The sequence below is a fragment of the Acartia tonsa genome, chromosome 3 (assembly GCF_053477335.1).
Source record: "Acartia tonsa isolate MP-2025a chromosome 3, ASM5347733v1, whole genome shotgun sequence".
Taxonomy (NCBI): Eukaryota; Metazoa; Arthropoda; class Copepoda; order Calanoida; family Acartiidae; genus Acartia; species Acartia tonsa.
In genome coordinates, this window is record NC_137262.1 from 15,631,945 (window position 1) to 15,656,682 (window position 24,738).

At 32.6% G+C, this 24,738-nt stretch overlaps 1 protein-coding gene across 4 annotated transcripts in view; it reads left to right on the forward strand.

The window, feature by feature from the left end:
- LOC145313448 (uncharacterized) overlaps positions 1 to 24,738 on the forward strand; it is an 89,606-nt gene that overhangs the window by 5,003 nt on the left and 59,865 nt on the right. For all 4 annotated transcript variants that reach the window (XM_080152871.1, XM_080152873.1, XM_080152872.1 and 1 more), the window contains exons 2-4: positions 5,678 to 5,936; positions 9,477 to 9,535; positions 19,547 to 19,748. In XM_080152871.1, coding sequence (XP_080008997.1) covers positions 5,678 to 5,936; positions 9,477 to 9,535; positions 19,547 to 19,748 — 520 coding nt within the window. The remainder of the gene's footprint in view (positions 1 to 5,677; positions 5,937 to 9,476; positions 9,536 to 19,546; positions 19,749 to 24,738) is intronic.

The window sequence follows — 24,738 nt, forward strand, 5'->3', positions numbered from 1 at the left end:
AAAAAAGTTCAAATTTTAGCAGTTTTGACTGGCGGAAATTGGAAGGCCAAATAGTTTTTTTTCCGTTGTTATATACCTACCTACCTAATTAATTTTTGAATAAAAGTTTTATTTTTATCTTCAGAGATGTCATTAGACGATTTTATGTACAAAACTGTACTAATCTCAAGATTTAATGTAAGTGTAAAGCCAACGAATGCGAGATTCGCGTAAAAAAACTTTGGGGACTATTTTGATTTTCAGTCCAACGTGCCCTCTCTCCCTGACACATCTTAATATTGAATCTAAAAATGTGTACCTATTGAAAAATGTAAAAAAAAAGCTGGCCTAATTATTGATCGAACACTTGGAAATCAATACATAAAATTAAACAGCGTGCTATCTATCAAAACCATGTTTTACTATGGCCAGGGAGCCAGTAGTTATACTCTTGTGCTTTACCCTTAAAATGGCCAGTGCGATTTTTCACTTGAAGGTTGTGTAAAGGGGTGTTTACCCCCCTCTTCCCTCAAACCTTTTGAGACCTATTATTTTACCCCCTAAAAAAAGCTTGGACGTTCTTGCATTAGAATCTGATATTTTTGTTCGGTTAAAATTAAGGCTGCACTTTCTTTGCAATACTTGATAGTATAAATGAATTATTGCTTTAAGGGGGGGGGGGCGTAATGACATAAGCTCTTAAACCGTGAGCAAAATGGTCTAAATATTGAGCTAGACCCTTCAAACTTGGTATATAAGCCTAGTCCTATAGGTATTACATCTAAATGACAAAAAAATCCAAAAATTTTTATTTTTAGGTTAGGTTAGGTAAGAAAAACCCTGCGGAAATGGGGTTTTTAGACTTTTTTGGTCTATTTTGATGTGGAAACTTGCCTTAAATTGTTTTTTCTTAGGGTTTTAACTTAAATACACTGTATCTATTCATATAGACATTATTTAAGATGATTCAGCAAGTCGGGGACTGACCCAAGGGGGCTAGGTGGGTGGCCCGCAGGGGTTAAGTTAATTTTTCCCAATATATTTGTTGTGATACATCAAATTATAGGTTTTTTAGGTCAAGGAACTCAAATTCAGAGCTAAAATAAGCATTAGACTAATCTGAAGCTAGCCCCAGCGGGCTAGGTTGGTGGCCCCGCAGGGGTTAAGTGCATTTTTTCTAATATATATCTTGTTATATATCAAAATATAGGTTTTTTAGGTCAAGAAACTCAAATTCTGAGCTAAAATTAGCATTAGACTGACCTGAAGCTAACCCCCCCGGGCTAGGTTGGTTTTCTGCAGGGCTTAAGAGCATTTACCTAACCTAACCTAGAAACTTACTTATATTTTCACAGGTTTTTTTCTTGAATAAACTGTGTCTATTAATGAGGACTTTATTTAAGATGATCCAGCAAGTCGGGGACCGACCCCAGCGGGCTAGGTGGGTGGCCCGCAGGGGTTAAGTGCATTTTTCCCAATATATATGTTGCGATACATCAAATTATAAGTTTTTTAGGTCAGTTAACTCAAATTCAGAGCTAGAATTAGCATAAGACTAATCTGAAACTAGCCCCAGCGGGCTAGGTTGGTGGCCCGCAGGGGTTAAGTGCATTTTTTCTAATATATATCTTGTTATATATCAAACTATAGGTTTTTTAGGTCAAGAAACTCAAATTCTGAGCTAAAATTAGCATTAGACTGACCTGAAGCTAACCCCCCCGGGCTAGGTTGGTTTTCTGCAGGGCTTAAGAGCATTTACCTAACCTAACCTAGAAACTTACTTATATTTTCACAGGTTTTTTTCTTGAATAAACTGTGTCTATTAATGAGGACTTTATTTAAGATGATCCAGCAAGTCGGGGACCGACCCCAGCGGGCTAGGTGGGTGGCCCGCAGGGGTTAAGTGCATTTTTCCCAATATATATGTTGCGATACATCAAATTATAACTTTTTTAGGTCAGTTAACTCAAATTCAGAGCTAGAATTAGCATAAGACTAATCTGAAACTAGCCCCAGCGGGCTAGGTTGGTGGCCCGCAGGGGTTAAATGCATTATTTCCAATATAGATCTTGTTATATATCAAAATAAAGGTTTTTAAGGTCAAGAAACTCAAATTCAGAGCTAAAATTGGCATAAGACTTACCTGAAGCTAACCCCTGCGGGCTAGGTAGATTTTCCACAGGGCTTATGTGCATTTTACCTAACCTAACCCAGAAACTTAGTTATTCTTTTTGTTTTTTTCCTTGAATAAACTGTGTCTATTAATGAGGACATTATTTTAGATAATCCAGCAAGTTGGGGACCGACCCCAGCGGGCTAGGTATGTGGCCCACAGGGGTGTAGTGCATTTTTAAAAGCGAAGCTTTTCTATAATTAGGGTCGGTCCGTCCGTCCGTACGTCCGTCCGTCCGTACGTCCGTCCGTCCGTCCGTCTGTACGTCCGAGATAGATAGCTTTTAATCGTTAATTTAGGCATGTTAGAATTGTTCTATCGATTTAAAAATTTGCATGATGATTCCTGTAGTAGTTGGGTACGATTTAGAAAGCGTAGCAACTCTATAATCATTACCAAAATGTCTGTACGTCCATTTTAAACATGTTGATTTTTCTACTTTTTTAACAACAAATTTTAAAGTGTTTTAATTATCCGTTTGATCTGATTTTTGGTATATTGATTCCTGGGACAACAAAGAACAATATTATAAGCGAAGCAACTCTATAATCAAGTCAAAAAATGTAAGTAGGTCCATAAACATTATCCTGTTTTTAAGCAGTTTTTCAACAAATTTACCTACAATTTTGATTCGAGATTTATACATTTATGTTCCGATTTTTCAGTTCAGATACTATACAAGTGTTAATGTCCGTTTGTCCTACCGTTTTAGTGCTTCGCTTTTATGGATGTTGTCATCCTTGTTTCTAAAGTATGTGTTATCATACATCAAATTATATGTTTTTTTATGTCAAGAAACTCAAATTCAGAGCTATTTTAAGCATTAGACTGACCTAAGGCTAACCTCCGCGGATTAGGTGGGTGGCCTGCAGGGGTAAATTTTCCAAATTATGTGTTGTTATACATCAAACTATAGGTTTTTAAAGTCAATTTGGAGCTAAAAAAAACACAATAGCAACCTGATGCTAGTTTTTTCGTGGTATGTGGTATACATTAAATTAAAAAATTGTATCCTATTAGCATATTAAATTCTTCCACCGCTAACATTGTACTATCAAAATTGAAATTCTTTCAAATATATGCCATATAAATGTAGTTTAACCAATTAACCAGGAAAAAATATGCAGTTCACTAAATTAAGTTCAAATGCATTTCGTGAAACTACCCCTTTGAATTTCTGGACCTAAAAATCCTATAATTTTATGTATGACAACTAAAAATGCACTTAACCCCTGCGGGCCACGCACATAGCCTGCTGGGGTCTTAAATCTTAAATAATGTTCTCATAACTAGACACAGTTTATTCCAGAAAAAAAACCATAAAAAAACAAGTAAGGTTCTAGGTTAGGTTAGGTAAAATGCACTTAAGACTTGCAGGCAACCCACCTAGCCCGCTGGAGCTAGCTTCAGATTAGTCTGATGCTTTTAATAGCTGTAAATTTGAGTTTCTTGACCTTAAAAACCTATAGTTGGATGTATGACAACACATACTTTTTGAAAAAAATGCATTTAACCCCTGAGGGACACCCACCTAGCCCGCTGGGGTCGGTCTTCGACTTGCTGGATCATCTGAAATAAGGTCCTCATGAATGGACAGTTTATTTGTATTAGTCTAATGCTTAGTTCAGCTCTGAATTTGAGTTCTTTGACCTAAAAAACATATAATTGGATTTATCACAACATACATATTGGGGAAAATGCACTTAACCCCTGCAGGCCACCCACCTAGCCCGCTGGGGTCGGTCTTCGACTTGCTGAATCATCTGAAATAAGGTCCTCATGAATGGACAGTTTATTCTAGAAAAAAAACCTAAAAAAAATAATAAATGTAAGTTTCTAGGTTAGCTTAGGTAAAATGCACTTAAGCCCTGTGGGAAACCCAGCTAGCCCGCTGGGGTTAGCTTCAGATTATACTAATGCTTATTTTAGCTCTGAATTTGAGTTATTTGACCTAAAAAACATATCATTTGATGTATCACATCATACATATTGGGAAAAATGAACTTAACCCCTGCGGGCCACCCGCCTAGCCCCCTGGGGTCGGTCCCCGACTTGCTGAATCATCTTAAATAATGTCCATATGAATAGATACAGTGTATTTAAGTTAAAACCCTAAGAAAAAACAATTTAAGGCAAGTTTCCACATCAAAATAGACCAAAAAAAGCCTAAAAACCCCATTTCCGCAGGGTTTTTCTTACCTAACCTAACCTAAAAATATAAATTTTTGGATTTTTTTGCCATTTAGATGTAATACCTATAGGACTAGGCTTATATACCAAGTTTGAAGGGTCTAGCTCAATATTTAGACCATTTTGCTCACGGTTTAAGAGCTTATGTCATTACGCCCCCCCCCCTTATTTGATATGGAGTATATCATATGATTATTTATTTATTAACTTTTTTTAATAAATAGATACCTAGCAAAAATTACTTTTTGTTAACATTAAAAATTGATTTATTTTATTTTAAGAGCATGATCTCATATTAAATTGCGAAAAATAAAAAATGATGTGTTGATAACTTTTTTTTAGAAAAAAATATTGATTTATTATAAGCTTCTTGATGTTGATAAAAATTAAGGATAACCCATAAATAATACATATACAGCCAATCTGTCTAAATTTTGGACACTTTAGACGTCTTTAGGAACATTTTTATCAATTTTTTATGCCTCAGAATGGTAGCAAAAATGTCCCAAACATAAAGATTTTTTTTTATTTGTAAAGTAACTGCCACAAAAAATCCAACATTTTTTATGCCTTAGAATGAGAGCAAAAATGTCCCAAACCTAAAGATTTATTTTTATTTCTAAAATAACAGCCACCAAAAAAGGCACCATTCTTTATGCTATAAAAACCGTGCAAAATTTTGCTATGCCTAAAAATGTGTATTGCAAGAGTGTGTCCCAAGTTATATTCAATAATTAATGCATGCCCCCAGGTCTATTAATAATGCAAACAAAACTTTGTAAAAGAAAGTGTTTAAAGGGGTGTACCCCTCCCCAAATTATAAACCTTTCAGAAAGCCCTGCAGGCGATATACTACTCACACCCCCCCCCTCCCCCAGCCCAAACTGTCAATTATAATGATCGCCTAAATATGATGAATTGTCATAAAAGCCTTGTTTTAACCTCTCCTCCCCTTTTTAATCATATGTAAATGTTTTATTTATTGTAGTTCTAAAAAGGTATTTTTCTGCCAATCCCAAAACACTAATTTTTTGTTTAAGTTAGGTATAATGTAGTATGATGTAATATTTAAACAAATCAACATCAATATAAAATTCTATCTATTCTAAAACTTTTATTTGTTTTTGGTTCTAAACAAATATACGTCTAAATAATTTATTTTTTCTTTTGTTGATAAGAATTTTTTATTTTGTCCTTAAATTCAGAAGGAAAGTTAAGGAATTTAGGTTATGTTAATCAGAAATTAAGGAAAATTTCTATTGACAATGAAAATATTTAAAAAAAATAAATGTAATGTAAAAAAATATCGTTTCTAACTTTTTTTTTGTATTGCAGGCAGCCCGGTAGCGGCGGATACCTGCCAACCCAACCCGATGCTGCCAGTGGGGTCCGCCGCGGGGGAGTTGCCGCCCCCTCCCCGCCATCCTCCATGCTGCGGCCGGGCGCGGGCTATCCGCAAGTCACGTTGCCGCCCGCCGCCATGGCTCGCTACGGACTGCCGGGCGCTGTGCCGCCCACCAATTTTCCGGCTTCTGCAGCCGCAGCAGCGGCCGCGTACACCCGCCAAACTGCTGCGGCCGCCGCAGCTGTTCAGGTATACATTTTTTTATATTAAAGACGTCAATCCTTAAAAAAGAAAATTAAAGAGAACCTTCGCTTTCAAAATAGCATGAAACTAGAAAGCCAGGCAAATAAGAATTGTTTAAAGCCAGAGCACTGGTGCGTGTGTGCCGAATTTGTAAATTAGTTTGCCAACTATGGCAAGTTGTTCACAGTCCCGCAGGGGTAAAGGTTTAGGTAAATTGGGGTAGAAATATTTTTTTTATTTCCCTTTCTTTTTCTGAAAATAAATTCACATCTTGTAAGTTTGATCTAAAAGGAAAAATAAGTAAAATAAAGATAATTTTTATCTTTTTTCCGTTCTTTAAACCCCTACATTTATTTAAGCTAAAAATCAAGCCTACACATTTTTTTGGCACAGTGTATCTTTAATAGCAGAATTATTACAAACAAATAACTACTCTTGTAGAGTGTCAGATCTTGATAGACAGTACCTTGTTGTTCTAGGAATCATTATTCCAAAAATCAGATAAATAGGATAATTTTATCATAAAAAAAAATCAGTTGTAAAAAATTTAAAGAATCGGCATGCATTAGATGGACGTACGGATTTTCTGATAACGATTATAGAGTTGCTACGCTTTCTAAATCGTACCTAACTGTTAAAGGAATCATCATGCAAAGTTTGAAATCGATAGGACAATTCTAACATGCCTAAATTAATTATAACCTCTATTTACGGAAGTACGGACGGACCGACTCTAATTATAGGATAGCTTCGCTTTAATAAAATATAACACAATGCACATGTTATATTGTATAAGTTTAGCTACATACATAACAAAAGGCTTTGTTCCAAAATGAGCATTTTTTTGGTCCGTCCGGCCGTATAATAGAAAAATACACGTTTTTTATCTTCAAATATTTCATAATGATTTATTTATCAATCCTACGTGTAGCTAAAAAAAATTTAGGCCTTTTTTATGGCTATTGGAACGCCTAGGCATTTATGAAAAATGAACTTTTGGCCGCAGCCCATATAGGAGAAATTTTTAGGCAGTTTATTATATGTCTAGGCCTAGAGAATAGGCCCAGGGTAATGCTATGCTATTAGGCCCATACTTTAAAGCTTATATATTTCATATGTTTTAAAATGTACATATAGTTTTATTCACATCTTATCCTATTATTTAAAGTAGTAGGGTTTTTCTGTCTGTTTTTTTAATTTCAGGCTGATTATTTTTAAGGGAAGCTTAATAAAGGCACTGGCCAGGTTCTTAGCTATTTTCCCTAAAAGTTGGGTTGCACCTAGTGGTTGGTTTTATTATTTAAGATTTCGCTAACGACTATTTATTTTCTCCATTTAAGAGAATCTTTCCATATTTTCCGGGATGGTTTCAGGCTATTTTTTGTATGCTAGGGGCGCTTACGTTAGCACGATTTACACGTCCTTACATTTTTTCATCCAACCCCCCCCCCCCTCCCCCCGTTTTTAAAGGGGAAACATCCATGTGTTATTTTTTCCAAGCTGGGACTGCGTAGATACATTTCATGAAAACTTAAATTATAGAACACATATATATAACCGCGTAGAACTTTATTTTGAATATTCGCATTTTCAGAGATTTTTTTCATATTTTTTTTTAGGTTATTTGTTTTGAAATTATATATCTTATTTTTTAGTATTAAAATACATACATAAAATAATATCTTTTTGATTAAAAAGAATGAAATATGATACTAAAATGAATTAAAAATGTGGAATTAGCAGTTTTTAAGGTTTATAGTGAGAAATCATCATATTTTTCCTTCAAAAATTAAATTTCATTAATTATTTTTATTGATATCTACGGTACAAGAACTTATAAAGAGAAAAATTAAGTATTTTTTTGTGGAAAAAAATGTGATTAACTTATTTTTTAAAGGCTAATTAAGCTACCATATGTTTCTTAAAATATTATAGTTTAAAGATTTACTAGAAAGATAGACCACTGTTTCTCTGAATCATGACTTTTATTTGATGACTTTACTTTAAATATATAAAAAAAAGCTAGCTGGAAAAAACTGAAAATAAGAGAGCAGGGACCTACTCATGCTAGTTGAGATTCCGGCTAGCACCGCACCATTCTATAGTTATACACTCCTCTCTCTCTCTCTCCCTCTCTCTATTTTATCTTTCCCTTTAGCATTACCGCTCTCTTTCTCTCTCTATATCCTTCTATATGTATTCATTAACTTAAAATAAGAATGTTTGTTATATTTTAAACCAAATATACTAAATAAAAATTTTCTACCTAAAATTTGAGATGCTGCTTTCCTAGAGACTATGTTAATATTTACTGATATGAATTATTCAATGACTTTAAAGTTGGGAAGGGGAGGGTATATATGTGTATTTCTCGTAGGCACTGTTTTAGTTTTCAAATATTTATTTTGAAAAGTTCTAAAAACATTTATCAGATTTTACTTTAGACTTTATAAACTACAACAAAATTTTAGGGGGGGGGGGTGATATATAGTATTCTCGTAATAAAAGACTTTAGAGCACCAAAGAAAGCTTTTAGGTAAATCAAATATGTATGAAAATGTTGGTATTTGAAGCAACCTAAGTTCTCTGGGGGTTTAATAGCTTATCTTTGTGCTCTTGTAGTCCAGATTACGAGATTACTTTGTAACCCCCCCCCCCTCCCCCACTACTCTGAAAATTCTTGTTTTTTTTTGATATTGAAATTTGATTGAGAATTTATATCTGTGTTTCTTAAGTCATAAAATGAAATATAAGAAAGCTTATATAACTTAAAACCTTATTATTTTATAGGTCATAATAAGGGTTTTTTTTTAATGCAAAAATCTCGTAATCAGTGAGCAAATGGCACTTAGAATTCGAATTTCGATCTAAAATTGTGTATGAGTAATCCTTGGTAGGTCTATTTTCCCTAAATCGAACAAAAAGTTGGGAAAGTTACGGCTAACGCCAGGTCATTTTTTGTATCTATATAGTGGAAATTAGTCACGAAACCTATCTCCACATAATACTTTTTGCAACTCCAAAACGCTATCAAACGGTTCTATACGGTAGCTGTTGGTACTAGAAGTTTTAAAAATGGTTATTGCTATCATTTAACATGAATTAAACCAAAAATATGTTTTAAAAAGTTGATTCCTACCTAATTGATGATGGATTTACCCTGAAAATAGACAAAAAAAAATGGCTAAACGGCTGAGCCGCTAGCCGTTACTTTTCCAACTTTTAGTTCGATTTAGGGAAAATAGACCTACCAAGGATTACTCATGCAAAAGTTCAGATCGAAATTGGAATTCTAAGTGCCATTTGCTCACTGATTACGAGATGGTTGCATTAAAAAACCCCCCCTTATGTAATATTTTCATTATGAATTTTATTGAAATTTTAAGTATTTTTTTTAATAAGTATGGCCAAACTTAGAAAATGTTAGTGAGAGGTAGGTCCCCGTTCAATTTTTTCAAAGATTTTCAATTTAATTGTAAGAATAGCCATAGACAACTATAGATGAAGAAGTGGGTAGCTATTATCTAACTTATTTATATATTTCAGGCTGATCCTCGAAACCCGCGGCTACAAATTCGAGCTCCCTATGGACCATTTATGGGACAGTAAGTATCTTTGCATTATTATTAAGATAGTTTACCTTGTTGTCCTAGGAATCATTGTTTAAAAACTCAGATGAATATGATATTTGTATCATACTTAAAATTCTAGATAAAAATACCAAGAATCAGCATGCAAAGTTTGAAATCAATAGGACATCTCTAAAATTCTGAATTAATGAAAAGACCCTAATTAAATAAAAGCTTTGCTTTGAAAATCATTGCCATAGAAATTTCATAAAAATAGATAGTAAATTTTTCTGTCTTCTATAAAATGGTATTGGCCCACTCTGTATAGAGTTACTCTGCAAATACAATATACATTTATGTAGACCAGGCATTTTGTCCATTTAACCCTCTGGAATTCACAGATTAAAGGGATTAGGCATTAAAATTAATATTTTGGATATAACTGAACAAAAAAATTTCATTCCTACATTTTACCAGGTATACATGATTTATTTTGTAAGACAGCATTTTTTTTTCATTTTACCTAAATCCTTTTTATTTCTGGCAGTTGGCTGGCATCTGAAAGAAGGTATAACAACCATTTGACCAGTCAGTCAGTCCCAATGCAATTCCTAAAGTCTGTGTCCATCTATTTATCCCCCCCCCCCCCTCTTTTTCCAAAATTTCTTTTTCCCATACACTATTAACATATTATTCCCCCCCCCCCTTCTCAGATGAATGGCAATTTTTTCCCCAACCTATCCCATACATATTGCTGATCTGATATGGAATATATTGTATGATAAAAGTATTGTAAAAAAGATATCATATTGCAGATGTACATTTGGATATATAGAGAATACATTCATTTTTCAGGATATTAAAGTATTATACTTCAAATCCCTTAAAAACAAGGATGACAACATCCATAAAAGCGAAGCTCTGAAATGGAAGGACAAACGGACATTAAGACTTGTATAATGTCAGAACTGAATAATCAGAATGCGAATGTAAAAGAGTCAAAGCAAAATTGTAAGTAAATTTGAAAAAACTGCTTGATACAGGATAATGATTATGGACATACTTACATTTTTAGGACTTGATTATAGAGTTGCTTCGCTTTTAATATTGTACTTTGTTGTCCTAGGAATCAGTATACCAAAAATCAGACCAATCAGATAATTAGGTCACATACAAATTTGTTGTTAAAAATGTAAAAAAATCAACATGTTTAAAATGGACGTACGGACATTCTGGTAATGATTATAGAGTTGCTACGCTTTCTAACTCGTACCTAACTATTACAGGAATCACCATGCAAAGTTTGAAATCGATAGGACAATTATAACATGCCTAAATTAACGAAAAAAGCTATTTAAAAAAGTAAAAAAATCAACATGTTTAAAATGGACGTACGGACATTTTGGTAATGATTATAGAGTTGCTACGCTTTCTAAATCGTACCTAACTATTACAGGAATCACCATGCAAAATTTTAAATCGATAGGACAATTATAACATGCCTAAATTAACGAAAAAAGCTATTTAAAAAAGTTAAAATTTGTTGTTAAAAAAGTAAAAAATCAACATGTTTAAAATGGACGTACGGACATTTTGGTAATGATTATAGAGTTGCTACGCTTTCTAAATCGTACCTAACTATTACAGGAATCACCATGCAAAATTTGAAATCGATAGGACAATTCTAACATGTCTAAATTAACGAAAAAAGCTATCCGTTACGGACGTACGGACGGACGGACGGACGTACGGACGGACCGACCCTAATTATAGAAAAGCTTCGCTTTTAAAAACTATACCCTCCAATTGAAATTTTTTTCCAAAGATTATTTTTTTCTTGGTTTATCAAAAGATATTTCTCATATTGCTTAGATTTGAATATATGGTGCTTGAAATAAAAATATCAATGTCTGATAGGACAGATTTTCTAAACAAATATCATTACAATCAAAAGAATACCTAGGTTGAATATATAAGAATCAGGACTTAGTTGAATAAAAATGTTTATATCAGTCTTAATTGAAGTAGAATTTATATTTTATTTCAACACTTATACATTTCATCCCTGGCAAGCCCTATGTAGCTGTACAGTTTTGATATTGTATATGTGAATGAGAAATTGGATGTATTTCAGTTTAATGTGTGAGAGATTTATCTATCTGTGTATGTGTGTGTGTAAGTATGTATGTGGTTAAATCTGTGTATTTATGTGTGTGGTTGAGTTAAGATAGATTTAAATTTGTGGCCAGCTAATTTTGATTACCATTCAATCTAAACCTATTTCTCTCCATCCATCCCTCTTTTTTTCCTATTCCATGTGACTGCCAGAATCTAAATTACCAACCCCATGGCCACTATGAACCTCCCCCCCCCTTCCTCACCCCCTAAGCCTGACAGGAAAACTTTGAAAAACAGAAAGAATAAATTGCAAAATTCACCCCCTTCCCAACCCTACCTATGTCTCTTTAAACCAACCCTTTTTTTTTCTCTCATACCAACTTATAGCCATTCTTTTTTGCATAGAAACTACTTTTTCTGTATGTTTGTGTGTATGAATGTGTGTGTGTGTAGAGAAAATGCACCATAAAAACTGGCTTTAGTTGGCCAATAAAAAGATAACATGGTAGAGTGGACTGGGCCATAAAAAGATTGTTTGACAGTAGTATCCTTATTTACTCTTCCCTCCTTCCATATCTCTCTCTCAATCTCTCTTATTTCACATTTAAAACTCACCAAAAGTCCAACAAGTAAAAAGTTTAATCCTTGTTAATAAAAGTATTTTCTGCTTTACAAGTTTATTTTTTTCATGCAGATACCTAAAATATTCTTGAAATTACATTTTAAAATCCTAACTAAACCTACGATCATTAATGCACTTTAAAGATAAAACAAAGTAGTGAAAATAAATCCTTAATGCTTTTTTTAGGCTTTGAATTCTTTTGATTTATGTTTCATAAGTCTTAAATGTTATGAAGAAATGTTTTGTAGCTAGGAATCTTGATTGAACACGAGGCATTAAATACAAGATTGATGTACTGATTCAGCTTTATAGTCTCAAAAGGAATTGAACATAGATAGAAAGGAGGGATGGTTGGTTCAGGGGGGGGGGGGGGAATTGGGAAGATTTTCAATCTTATCCAAGGATTGAGTAGTTTCTAGTTTGTTGTAGACCTATAAAGGGAAGGTTTCATTTTAGGATTTAGTTAAGGCTAAGTCCATATCACTTACATGATATCCTTACAATTTAAATTAAACCCCATCCAATTTTAAACCCACCTCCAAAATATTTTATATATTCTATGTATGTAAATGAGTTATAGAGTAGGTTGAATGTATATTGAGATAGAGGATATTTATATAGGATTGTTAAAGTATATCTTAGATAAATATGGAAATGGGGGGGGGGGGGCTATAAGATGGATTGTTTGAAGATAAAGGGGGGGGGGGATAAAGGTATGTGCATTATGGAAAGTGGATATTATAAGATGATGGTAAGAGAGTGGGGGGGGGGTGTATATTGGGAAGTGGGGTTAATCTTTCTCTGATACTTAGAACTATGTAATATCTGGAAGATATTGAACATAGGAAAAATGATATTGGCATGCGAAGACTACTAAAACACACACATACACACATAAAATTACACAGACACACACACACAAAATATTTTATTATTGACCAGAAGTCTGAAAAAATACACAATATTTTCAAAAGTTGAATGAAAATGTTGTTTTTTTTTCTTGGAATTATAACCTTCATCATAGCATTATTTATTTATTATTAACAATTGTTTGGTTAGCATTTAGAATAATTTATCCATAGTACTTTTAGTTGACATATTAAATTAGATAAAAAAAACTTCTTAAAATTTTAATAAATAAATGTAATTGGATAGTTTGATGTCAGAATTAAATTGTCCCTCAAAATTGCTTCATACATTTACTTTTGTTGAAAAATAAATAGAATTTTAATCTTGAACTTTAGCATATCATGATTTCTGACAAGCCATACAATAAAGTGAAAAGTGGCTTTAAGGGGATGTGCAACTAGAAATTTTACCCTACGTATTTGCTCCTTAGAGACATTCCCAATTATGATACACAAAATTACCCCACTATAATTTAATACAAGTCTGCAAAGTTATTAAGCTAACTAATAAGAAAACGTTATTATAAAAGTTTGGAGACTAATATAATAAACAGTCCAATGTCCACTCCCCCTCTGGAGTTTTGTACATTATTTGGTAATAATTTTCATAAATATTGGGTTAACTTTTAGCTAAAAAAACTTTTTTGTTGTTGTTTATATTTCTCCCTGACAAAGTACATTAACTCTCTCTCCATCTCACACTCAATTACATTTTAAAATTAGTTGTTTTTTTTCTCTCTCTCCTTAAGCCTAGTGATATGGCATGTCATGATGGATTAATCTGGCAGGGACCTACCCAGCATTGGCTTGCTTCCAGTATGATAAAGCTGCTCTATGAGTTGTTAGGCTCTACAGATACTGTACAAAGACAGTCAAGATTTTAGAAAATAAAAGGATGAAATTTAAAAATTATTCTATGAAACCCTTCATTTTAAAAGATTTTTTAAGGGGGGGGGGGTTAAAAAATGTTTAATAACTACTTTCTTCAAATTACAATTGATATTATTCAATTAGTTTTAGTTAAGGACAACCTTATCCTTGTTTAAAGAAAAACTACGTGAGTTTTAAGATGGTACTTTTCATATGGTCGTGGTATTTCTAAGAACAATAGCAGATTCAGTACTCACATACACATACACATACACATACATACATGGCTTGATTCTAGAACATATCTGATTTTAGCATGGTCGTTGATTATCTCTTGTTTTTTTAATGGTTTGATCATTTCTAAATTTATATAATAGTATAATAGGTCCCCGTGTGGTTAGGGGTAAAAGGATAAGGAGATTTTTTGTATTATAAATAACTTGAAATAGGCTAAGTATTTGAAAGAAAATTAGATTTTGCTTTATGTTTGAAAAGGACAAGATAATTTAAAATGATCTACCTATATTAATTAACAAAAAATTCATTTTAATTTTGGGGAGGAATTTTTTAAAAGTTTATTGTTATATCCTTATTCATATATTTTTATAAAAATGTTCAATTTTTGATATATTGCTTTTTTGGGCCACTTTACATATCTATTTAATTCTGATTTTGGTTGAACTTATTTTTATCATCCTTTGCAATCTTACAACTGGTCAAGCAAAGTAGAATTGCAAAAAAAAAGTAGTTGAAGGGAAATATAATACATTAGGTCAAAAACAAAAAGCTGAAAAAGATTGACAATAGTTTACTTTCCCTGGCTGCTGTGCTTAGTTACAAGGTTGAAAGTTGAGTTGAAGTTAAATTAAGAAGATTTGGTCATTTAAAACTAGTTAAAATCACATGATATTGCTTTAAGCAGTAAGTAAATATGTGCTGTGTTTAAATCTTGATAATAAAAACAACATTTATTTAAGCAATAAGCAAGAGGTTCTTAGATAAAAGATAAATATTTCAAGCTATACTACCCCAAATGTTGAGTATTCTTGTCAAGTTTCTTGTTTTTAATAAATGATCTTCATGAATAACTTATTAAAACTTGTTCCTAATCTCAGAATACATTTTTTAAATAAATGGATAGGGTGCATTATTTGCCAAATGTACCACTTTTCTGCACTACCTCTCCGATTTTGTTAATACTCTATATTTTGGTCTGTTGGGTCATTCAAGGATGCTGGATGGCCAAAAAAAAGTTTCAGAGTCCCTGGATGTCTAGATATCTAGCTATCTATGAAGGTAGGTAACAAAAATGTAAAAAACACCCATTTTTTCACAATTTTAAAAATTAATTTTTTCATCAATCTTACATCCAATCTATACATTTTATACACCAAAACGATCGTTTATTCATGTAAAAAGCGCACATAATGCTATTTTGGCCAAAACTCTAATTTTACAGGGTGTCCAACAAAAAGTGTATTTTGGATATCTAGCGTAATACCCAAAATACCTGTCCGAAAAAAATCATTTTTTTTGGCTTAAATCCTGTGTTTTATCTGTGTGCATATGTGGTATATAACGGTTCGGACCACCCGGGACTATAAGGTTGTCAAATTTCACTTTGGGACACCCTGTAAATGTGATTTTTGCGTCTGTAGAGCTAAAACTTGGTCCAAATTGGCTATTTTTTTCAAATTACTCTAATATGTGTCTTAGTATGTTTGGCCATAGTGTTTTCTGACCAGATCAATATTTTCATATTTTTTGGACACCCTGTATTTTCAAAAAAAGAGAAAAAATTTTTTTGTTTTTTTTTAATTTTTTTTTCTATTTTTAAGTTACTTAAAACTGTCATATAGATACAGATTTTGACTAATAACAATAATATTTGCCTATTTTACAATTTTTTACACTTTTGGGACACCCTGTGCATGTTTTTGAAAAATGATGGTTTTTGCCCATTTTTTGGGGGAAGGAGTCGTTTTAGGGCCATAGACTATTTCTTCATTTTTGTAGAACTTTTCAAGACACATCATTTGTTATTTATGCAAAAACCGCAAAAACCGAACCGTTTTGCCGTTATTCACCGCCAAAGGCAGAATTTTTTACGTTTTTTGCCGTTCCGGAGGTTGTAATGGGCATTTGTGGTAAGAAAACGTTGATTTATCAAGATCCCTCTTAAATACTTTTATTTAGGTAATTAAATTTACTAAATTTCATATTAAGTAAAATTTTTTGTGCAGCTAACCGTTTTTCGTCGAGATGGATTTCAATTGTTAAAACAAGAAAATTAAGTGAATATAACATAAATAATTGCTATAACATAAGTGATAAAAGAAACATAAATCATGTGTATTTGAAATTCCTTTTAACAAAAATCGGTTAGCTGCACAAAAAATTTTACTTAATATGAAATTTAGTAAAATAAATTACCTAAATAAAAGTATTTAAGAGGGATCTTGATAAATCAACGTTTTCTTACCACAAATGCCCATTACAACCTCCGGAACGGCAAAAACGTAAAAAAATTTTGCCTTTGGCGGTGAATAACGGCAAAACGGTTCGGTTTTTGCGGTTTTTGCATAAATAACAAATGATGTGTCTTGAAAAGTTCTACAAAAATGAAGAAATAGTCTATGGCCCTAAAACGACTCCTTCCCCCCAAAAATGGGCAAAAACCATCATTTTTCAAAAACATGCACAGGGTGTCCCAAAAGTGTAAAAAATTGTAAAATAGGCAAATATTATTGTTATTAGTCAAAATCTGTATCTATATGACAGTTTTAAGTAACTTAAAAATAGAAAAAAAATTTAAAAAAAAACAAAAAATTTTTTTCTCTTTTTTTGAAAATACAGGGTGTCCAAAAAATATGAAAATATTGATCTGGTCAGAAAACACTATGGCCAAACATACTAAGACACATATTAGAGTAATTTGAAAAAAATAGCCAATTTGGACCAAGTTTTAGCTCTACAGACGCAAAAATCACATTTACAGGGTGTCCCAAAGTGAAATTTGACAACCTTATAGTCCCGGGTGGTCCGAACCGTTATATACCACATATGCACACAGATAAAACACAGGATTTAAGCCAAAAAAAATGATTTTTTTCGGACAGGTATTTTGGGTATTACGCTAGATATCCAAAATACACTTTTTGTTGGACACCCTGTAAAATTAGAGTTTTGGCCAAAATAGCATTATGTGCGCTTTTTACATGAATAAACGATCATTTTGGTGTATAAAATGTATAGATTGGATGTAAGATTGATGAAAAAATTATTTTTAAAATTGTGAAAAAATGGGTGTTTTTTACATTTTTGTTACCTACCTTCATAGATAGCTAGATATCTAGACATCCAGGGACTCTGAAACTTTTTTTTGGCCATCCAGCATCCTTGAATGACCCAACGGACCAAAATATAGAGTATTAACAAAATCGGAGAGGTAGTGCAGAAAAGTGGTACATTTGGCAAATAATGCACCATAGATAAAAAGTTGGAAAATAAATCTTTAAATTTTTTTATGTGTATGACACAATTTTATTAAATTTATGGACATACTAGCAAAATAAGTCTTAGAGTAGGTGCTTATTGGTCAACGGAAACGCCACTAAAGTTTTAAGCCTCTAACTTAAATAGCAGCCAAGAAAATCAAATTTAAAAGCATCTTTGCTATTAATAAGATCTTAAATTAGTTTATTTTAGTCTTTTAAATAAGTACTAGCGGCTTGGCCCCTAATTAAAAAAAAATAAGTACCTAGCTCTGGTGCTGCAACCACCACATTTTAAATCAACTGCATAAGAAAATAGCTTAAATCCACCACAGAACCAGTAGATATATTCCCTGAAGATTAGAATCCAATCGGTTCAGTGGTTACTGAGATCTTAAGGGACAGACATCAAGCTACTTTGTATTATAGATACTTATCCTTAATCTGAAATATATGTACACATGCCATACAAGTCTATGTGTATACCTATTATATATATATCTACCTAATTATTAGAATATTTAAAGTCATCCCATAGAATTAATTAGCCTCATTTAAACTAGATGGGAACACTCAAACACACATTCACATACACACACACACACACTTCTATTCTATGAACTAAAGACACAGAAAAAAGTTCTAAAAGCTAATTTTATACTAAATTTTTCAAATCAACATTAAAGTCTTCAGTCAAATTGATTCACTTATTAGCAAGTTAATGTGTATACTAATAATCATTGAGATTCTATGTGAGCTGCTTAGTTTAAAAGGGAATAATAATGAATTGTTAAAACATTTTTGTATAGTTGTTACCTATCCGTGGGCCCCTGATGTGGGATTCCTTCTTTTTGATGATGCTAAATGAATTTAATTAAAATGAAAATTTAATATCCACATCTAATTTCGAGTTAAGGTTGGAGATAAACACTCATAGGTGTGTGTGTTTGTGTGTGTGTGTGTGTGTGTGTGTGTGTGTGTGTGTATTTAAGAGGTAATCTTTAGTGGAACAAGGTGCTTAACATACTTTTAATTCATTCAAGCATTACAGATAAAAGTATTCAAATAGAAATTTTAATCAACTACCTTTAAATTAACATTAATGCTATTGCCCCTAGCCTCTAGGGGCTCTTGAGAAATTAGAGGGAAGGTGTCCCCAATAGAAAATGTTTCTGTAGTGGTTTGACCCCTAAAATTAACTTCTTACAACCGATCAGACATTGTAATTTTAATCAATCAATTTTTCATGTAATACTTTTTTTTCTTATAAATTTTAAATGTTATTTTTGTGTATCTATTTAAGCAGTATAACGTCATATTACATTTTTAAATGTCATGATATTTTATCATTTGCCATATAGTTTTTGGAGTAAAGCTATTCTGTAGTATATGATGTTTATTTTTTAAGCTGTTTTATGTTAAATTAAAAATTTTGTTAGCAAAGTTCTTGAAAGTTGTTTTGTAGCCACTTGAGACAAAAGTTGTTTTTTTTTCATTTAAAAAATACACAGACTCACTCACACACACAAATTACACTAAAATTCAGTGTTAAATAAATCCTTTTTTAGCTAAAAATAGAAATGTACCTTCTACTAAGAATAATCTTAAATCTGTTTCATTTTTATAATGTATAATATACATATATAAAAGTATTAGAAAAGTTTCCAAAGGAAATTAGTTTGCTAGGCCCTGATTGGTGTATGTGTGTGTGTGTAATTTTCTGTGTGATTCTGTGTAAAAGTATGTGTGTGTGAGTGTGTGTGTAGCTAATAAGAATTATCATTTTCTCTCTCTCTCTCTTTTATCTTCAAAGACTGAGATTCCTTTGTGCTGTGGACTAACTTGTCAAGTTTTAATGGCTTCTCTCTCTCTCTCCTTTTCTCTTTTCATATCCTTATCCCCTTGCTCCCACTCTTTGAGTAACTTGTCTCTCAAGTTTTAACAATGTATCTTTTCTCTTGATGTGTTTCAAAAAAGTTTATTTTTATATGCAAATTAAAATTTTTTTTGCTAATGATTGATATTTTTTTTCCAGGGATGGAGTTCAGTTGATAGGGGTGGGTGGGCCGCCCAACTCCTTGCTGGCAAGCAGCGCCCACGCCACCATCTCCACCATCCTGGGCCCGGATATGCACGGTGCCCGGCGGCCGAGGCCGGTCCCCGATGCCCGGCAGGGCTCAGGGGCTCCCGCGGGAGGCCCGACCGCCCCCTTGACAATAGAGACCCGGGAAACTAAGGTATGTACACGTTTTTTTCCCATGAAAATTCAGTGATTTTGTGTGAAAAAAGTGCCAAAGAAAAAGTGTTCAGAATAATATACATTAATTTGATTGGATTTTAAAATGGAATTTATGCCTACTATTTATAGATGAGATTGCCATAATTGTGGGAGTCTCGGCCCATATTGGGATGCACCAAAAATAACAGAAACACCCCCCCCCCTCCAAATTTGAGAATAGCATAGCTATTCTACAACTCTTGGTTGTCTCTACTTCAGCATTTAAACAAAAATGTTATTACTCTGAAGATTTGTTACATAGGCGTCTGAAATTTTAGTGTAGACACCTTTAACCCCAAGGCCATTCATTGACTCGTCATGTCGCTTTCATGTAGAGTTTTGTTCTTGTTTTAATCTATTTTTGTGTACACCTTTTAACATAACATAGTATTGGTATGGCTAAATAAGGAAACTGGATGTCGAATATACGTGGATATTATGACAGGAGGAAAATTATCGTCAATTTAGATTGCTTTCATTGGTCGGGCCGTTTATCCAGGAGGGGATGGGGGAAATCGTTATTTTAGCCCGCTACAGAGTTCACTTTATTATAGAACATGAAAATCTGGTGTAAGATCCAAGTAATAATATATCCATTATATGGAAACTTATTTTCACACCATTCATAACCCTGCTGTGTGTTTAAAATCAGTTTCATTTATAACATTTTTAATACGTTTATAACATTCTCGATCAGATCTGAATTTTCATAGTTTTTAACTTTTCAACCAATAAAGGGGCAGGTAGGTTGTGCTAAAATTCCGAAAAAGTGCGAGTTTTAAGACTTAAAAACAGTAGTAGAATGATAATATTCACTAAATATTTTTCACTAATATTTTTGTCTATAGTTCTTTTCAATAAGGAATACACATATTTAGTGAATATTATCGTTCTACTACTGTATTTAAGCCTTAAAACTCACACCTTTACGGAATTTTAGCACAACCTACCTCCCTCTTATTTCTAATGCTTTCTGGCAGGGTGCCGGAGCCGTATTTGGAAATACGGCTCCGGCTCCAGCTCCGGCTCCGGCTCCTACCTTAAAATTAATATATCAATTTTTTTTTCATTATTGAATTTGATAAAATAAAATAAATAATATAAAATATTTTGCTTTTATTTGATTAAAGCTAAATAAAAGTAGAAGGATGTGTTTCTATTTGTTAAGTAACAATAGTTTTTCAGTTTATTATATGAAAATAGACCGTTGCCAAATTATAATATTACTTTAAAAAATCATTTTTAGCTAGTCCGGAGTCGGAGCCGTTTTTAACGAAAAATACGGCTCCGGATCCGGCTCCACCAAAAATGTTGCTGCTCCCGGCTCCGGCTCCAGAACACTGCTTTCTGGTATGACCCTTAAAACCTCCAAAACAGCGGTTTCTTATGAAGTTGGGTGTTTGCCCTTCTAATTATATTTTAGTCTACTTTATATAATTTTAATTTTATTTTGCTAAAGTCAGGGATAAGATAATGGCTGATAAATTGTTTTACATCCCCAATGATGATATACAAAATTACTCCTTCTGTATATTACAATTAGTGGTTGATACGTTTGGACACTCAACAAATTAAACCAACCAATCCAAATTCAATAAAAGTCTCTAAAAGTTGTTAAGCCAATGAATAAAAAAAGATTATTATATGACTATATTGATTAGTTTCTTGGATATTTATTTTCTTGTTTCGTTCTGTACATTACTACCTACCTACCAAGACTGTTTTGTTTGTTGACTGTATTTTAGTTGTTGGTTTATTACTAAGGCAAACAAATATCTTTCATCTAACTCAACAAAGGTACATTCTTATCTCTTTATTACAATACTAGCGGCTACGCCCCTAGAGGCTTCTAGGGACACTTTTTTTAGGAGGGAGGGTTGTCGACCCTCCTCACTTTCATTATTTTTTTTGGAGGGGGGGGGGTATTTTTCCATTTGTGATTACTCTTGGTATGGTGGTGGTACTCTCCCCCAAAACAGTTAAAACCTTATACCAGGAGAACCATATCGGTTAAGCGGTTAGGAGGAATCTTCAGTGCATACAGAACAGATATCCTGTTACTTTTATATAAGAAAATTAAGATAAAAAATAACCTGTTCGAAAATATTAATATTACCAAAAAAGAAAATTTCTTAAAATAGAAGAAAATGTTTATTTTTGTGAACAAAATATTTAGATATGAATATTTGATATTATAGATATTTTATAATATACAAATACATCCAGAGAGAGGGGACAATGGACCATTTATTACAATAGTCCCCAAAGTTTTATAATAACGTTTTCTTATTCGTTGGCTTAACAACTTTAGTGACTTTTGCTGAATTTTGATTGGTTTGTTTATTAAGTTGCGCGTTAAAAGTTTTTCAACCACTAATTTTAATGTAAAGAAAGTTAAATTTTGTGTCATCATTTGGGATGTACATGAATTTATCGGCCAATACTTATCCCTTTAGATCCCTGGAGACATCAAATATTTTTCCATCTATTGATTTCCGTCCTAATGGTATAAACTTTTGCATCAAATTTCAAATATTTTACCACAAATTTTTAGTTTATACAAAAAAATATTAGAAGTATGTTTTTTACTTGGAGCAATTTTAGATATTTTAGTCTGAAAGTATTATTAAACAAGGATGACAATCCATAAGGAGCAAAGCGCAAAGTAGTAGCCATAGAAATCACCATAGCGTTACAGACAGACAAAGTAAATTTTAGAGTAGCCTCGCTACTAAAAAAAATGTTTTAACTGTTTATTTGAATTAATATTAGTTAATGTTCTTTTTAGCATATGATCTTAGTATAATAATGTGTATTTATGGCTTCTTTTTCTCATTACCATGTAATGCTTAATATTTTTTTATGGTAAATGTGTCTCTATAAGCTGCTACTCCCCTCATTGACTACAGTTACCACTCCCCCTTTTCCCATCACATTATATTGCTTATACTGCTGAACCCCTTTTTTCGAAAGGGAAGGAAGGGGGGCTGAAATATTGTACAAACCAACTCAAGACCTAAAGAGCTTTCTTATAATGGAGAACTTAATCGGTTTAGTGGTAAATGATATCTTAACAGAAAAGCATACTACTTTAATGATTCGCCATTTCAGCTATGCCTTGTTAAGTTACGATATTCTGCAGATTTAGCTCCTTGTGTCTTTCCTTACCCCTTTTAACCAGGTTCCTATTTTTACAAGGATTTTAATGGATAAGACAATGGTAGACTACCTCTTATAATGATTGGTGGAAAGGTTTGGACACTTCAATTTTGTTTTAAGATTAAGAGAAAGGACGAAGCCCAAAATACATAACTTTTGCACCACGTCGTCTTCCTGTGATGTCATATTCTCCATCTCTTTTTTAGGGATTTTCTTTCCCACTTCTCCTCTCATCTCCCTTGTTTTATGACGTCACAGGAAGACGACGTGGTGCAAAAGTTATGTATTTTAAGCTTCGTCAAGAAAAGTACCAAATTTTGTAAGAAAAGTTTATTAAAACTTTTTTGGTACAATTTTCTTTTACAGTCAAATGTCCCTACCCTCCGTGAATTTTTGCCGCGGTTGCATTTCATGGTAAATAAGTATTATTTTGTATTACTAAGACTTCACAAAATCCAATATTGATTAGTTTATGTACTAAACAACTATTCCTAGTTGGATAGATAAATAAATATTTTTAAAGAGGTTTAAAAGCTGTTCTCTATATTTGTTACTTACGATTACGCCCCTAGAGGCCTCTAGTGGCAATCAATTTAAGTTTTAGAAAGAAAAAAGGGAAAAAATTGAGGGGCCAGTTTTTGTAGTGATTTTTCTTGGGAGGGTGGTGGGACCCTCCCCCAAATTAGTTATGAACCTTCCCTAGACCTATGAGGAGCTATATTTTAAAGGAGGACCATATCAGTCAGACAGATAGACATCCTGTTACGTTTTATATAAGAATTGTAGAGCTATTGTCGCCAAAAATAAAATATTAATAGATAAATTCATAATGGAGAAATTTTAATTAAATTAATTAAAATCAACACATTCTTTCTTAATTTAATTCATATGATGTTTATTTTTACGCATTATTAATGTTTTTGCTGCAGTTTTGGGCTGAAAAAATGTAATTTTACTAAGTGAAATACATTTTGGCTTGATTTTCTAAAAAATATTTTTTTTGTGTACAGTTTAGATTATATGATTTTGAAATACACATTATTTGATGATTAAGGCTTATTTGTTGTGGCTTCAGGCACATTTAAAACAATTAATAATGATTTTTAAAAAAGTATTGTACAAATATAATTCCATTTTCATTTTTTCATCGAATTCAAATATATTTTGTTGTTCTAAAATGATATTTGTTGCTTTAAAAGACTCCTAAAATGGCGGTTTTTGGCTAATTTTGGCGGTTCTTCATTTGGTTCACAACTCCCCCCATTTTGAAATGCAAATTAGAAATGATAAATTAAAAGTTGCTGTTTTTTTCTTCTTTTTGTGCATTAACTTATATTATTCTATATATAAATTATTCTGTATTTGTTGTATATTTTGGGCCTGAATTCTTAATTTATAAAGTTTTACATTATAGCGGGCCTTAGTTGGTGTGTATGTGTGTGTGTGTGTGTGTGAGTGGGGTGGAAGGAGAATATATAAAAAGGATTTGCCAGTGGGAAAGGGAGGGGGGTATCACATGGGGGAGAGGATAGATTAAAGAGAAGTTGCGTGACTGCACGGGGACCTACTCAGTAATATAAAGAATTTCTCTCTCTCCTATCTATCTTTCTCTTTGCAGCAAATCCTATAAAGAGAAGCTTAGAGTTATTATATAGAACGTGTATCTGACATCGGATAAAGAAAGAGCTTTATATATATTATTTATATATATATTCTATTTAAAAATATAATATATTAGGGGTAAATAAAAGAAAAGGGAAATTTATTATCAAAAACCTAGAAAAATATAT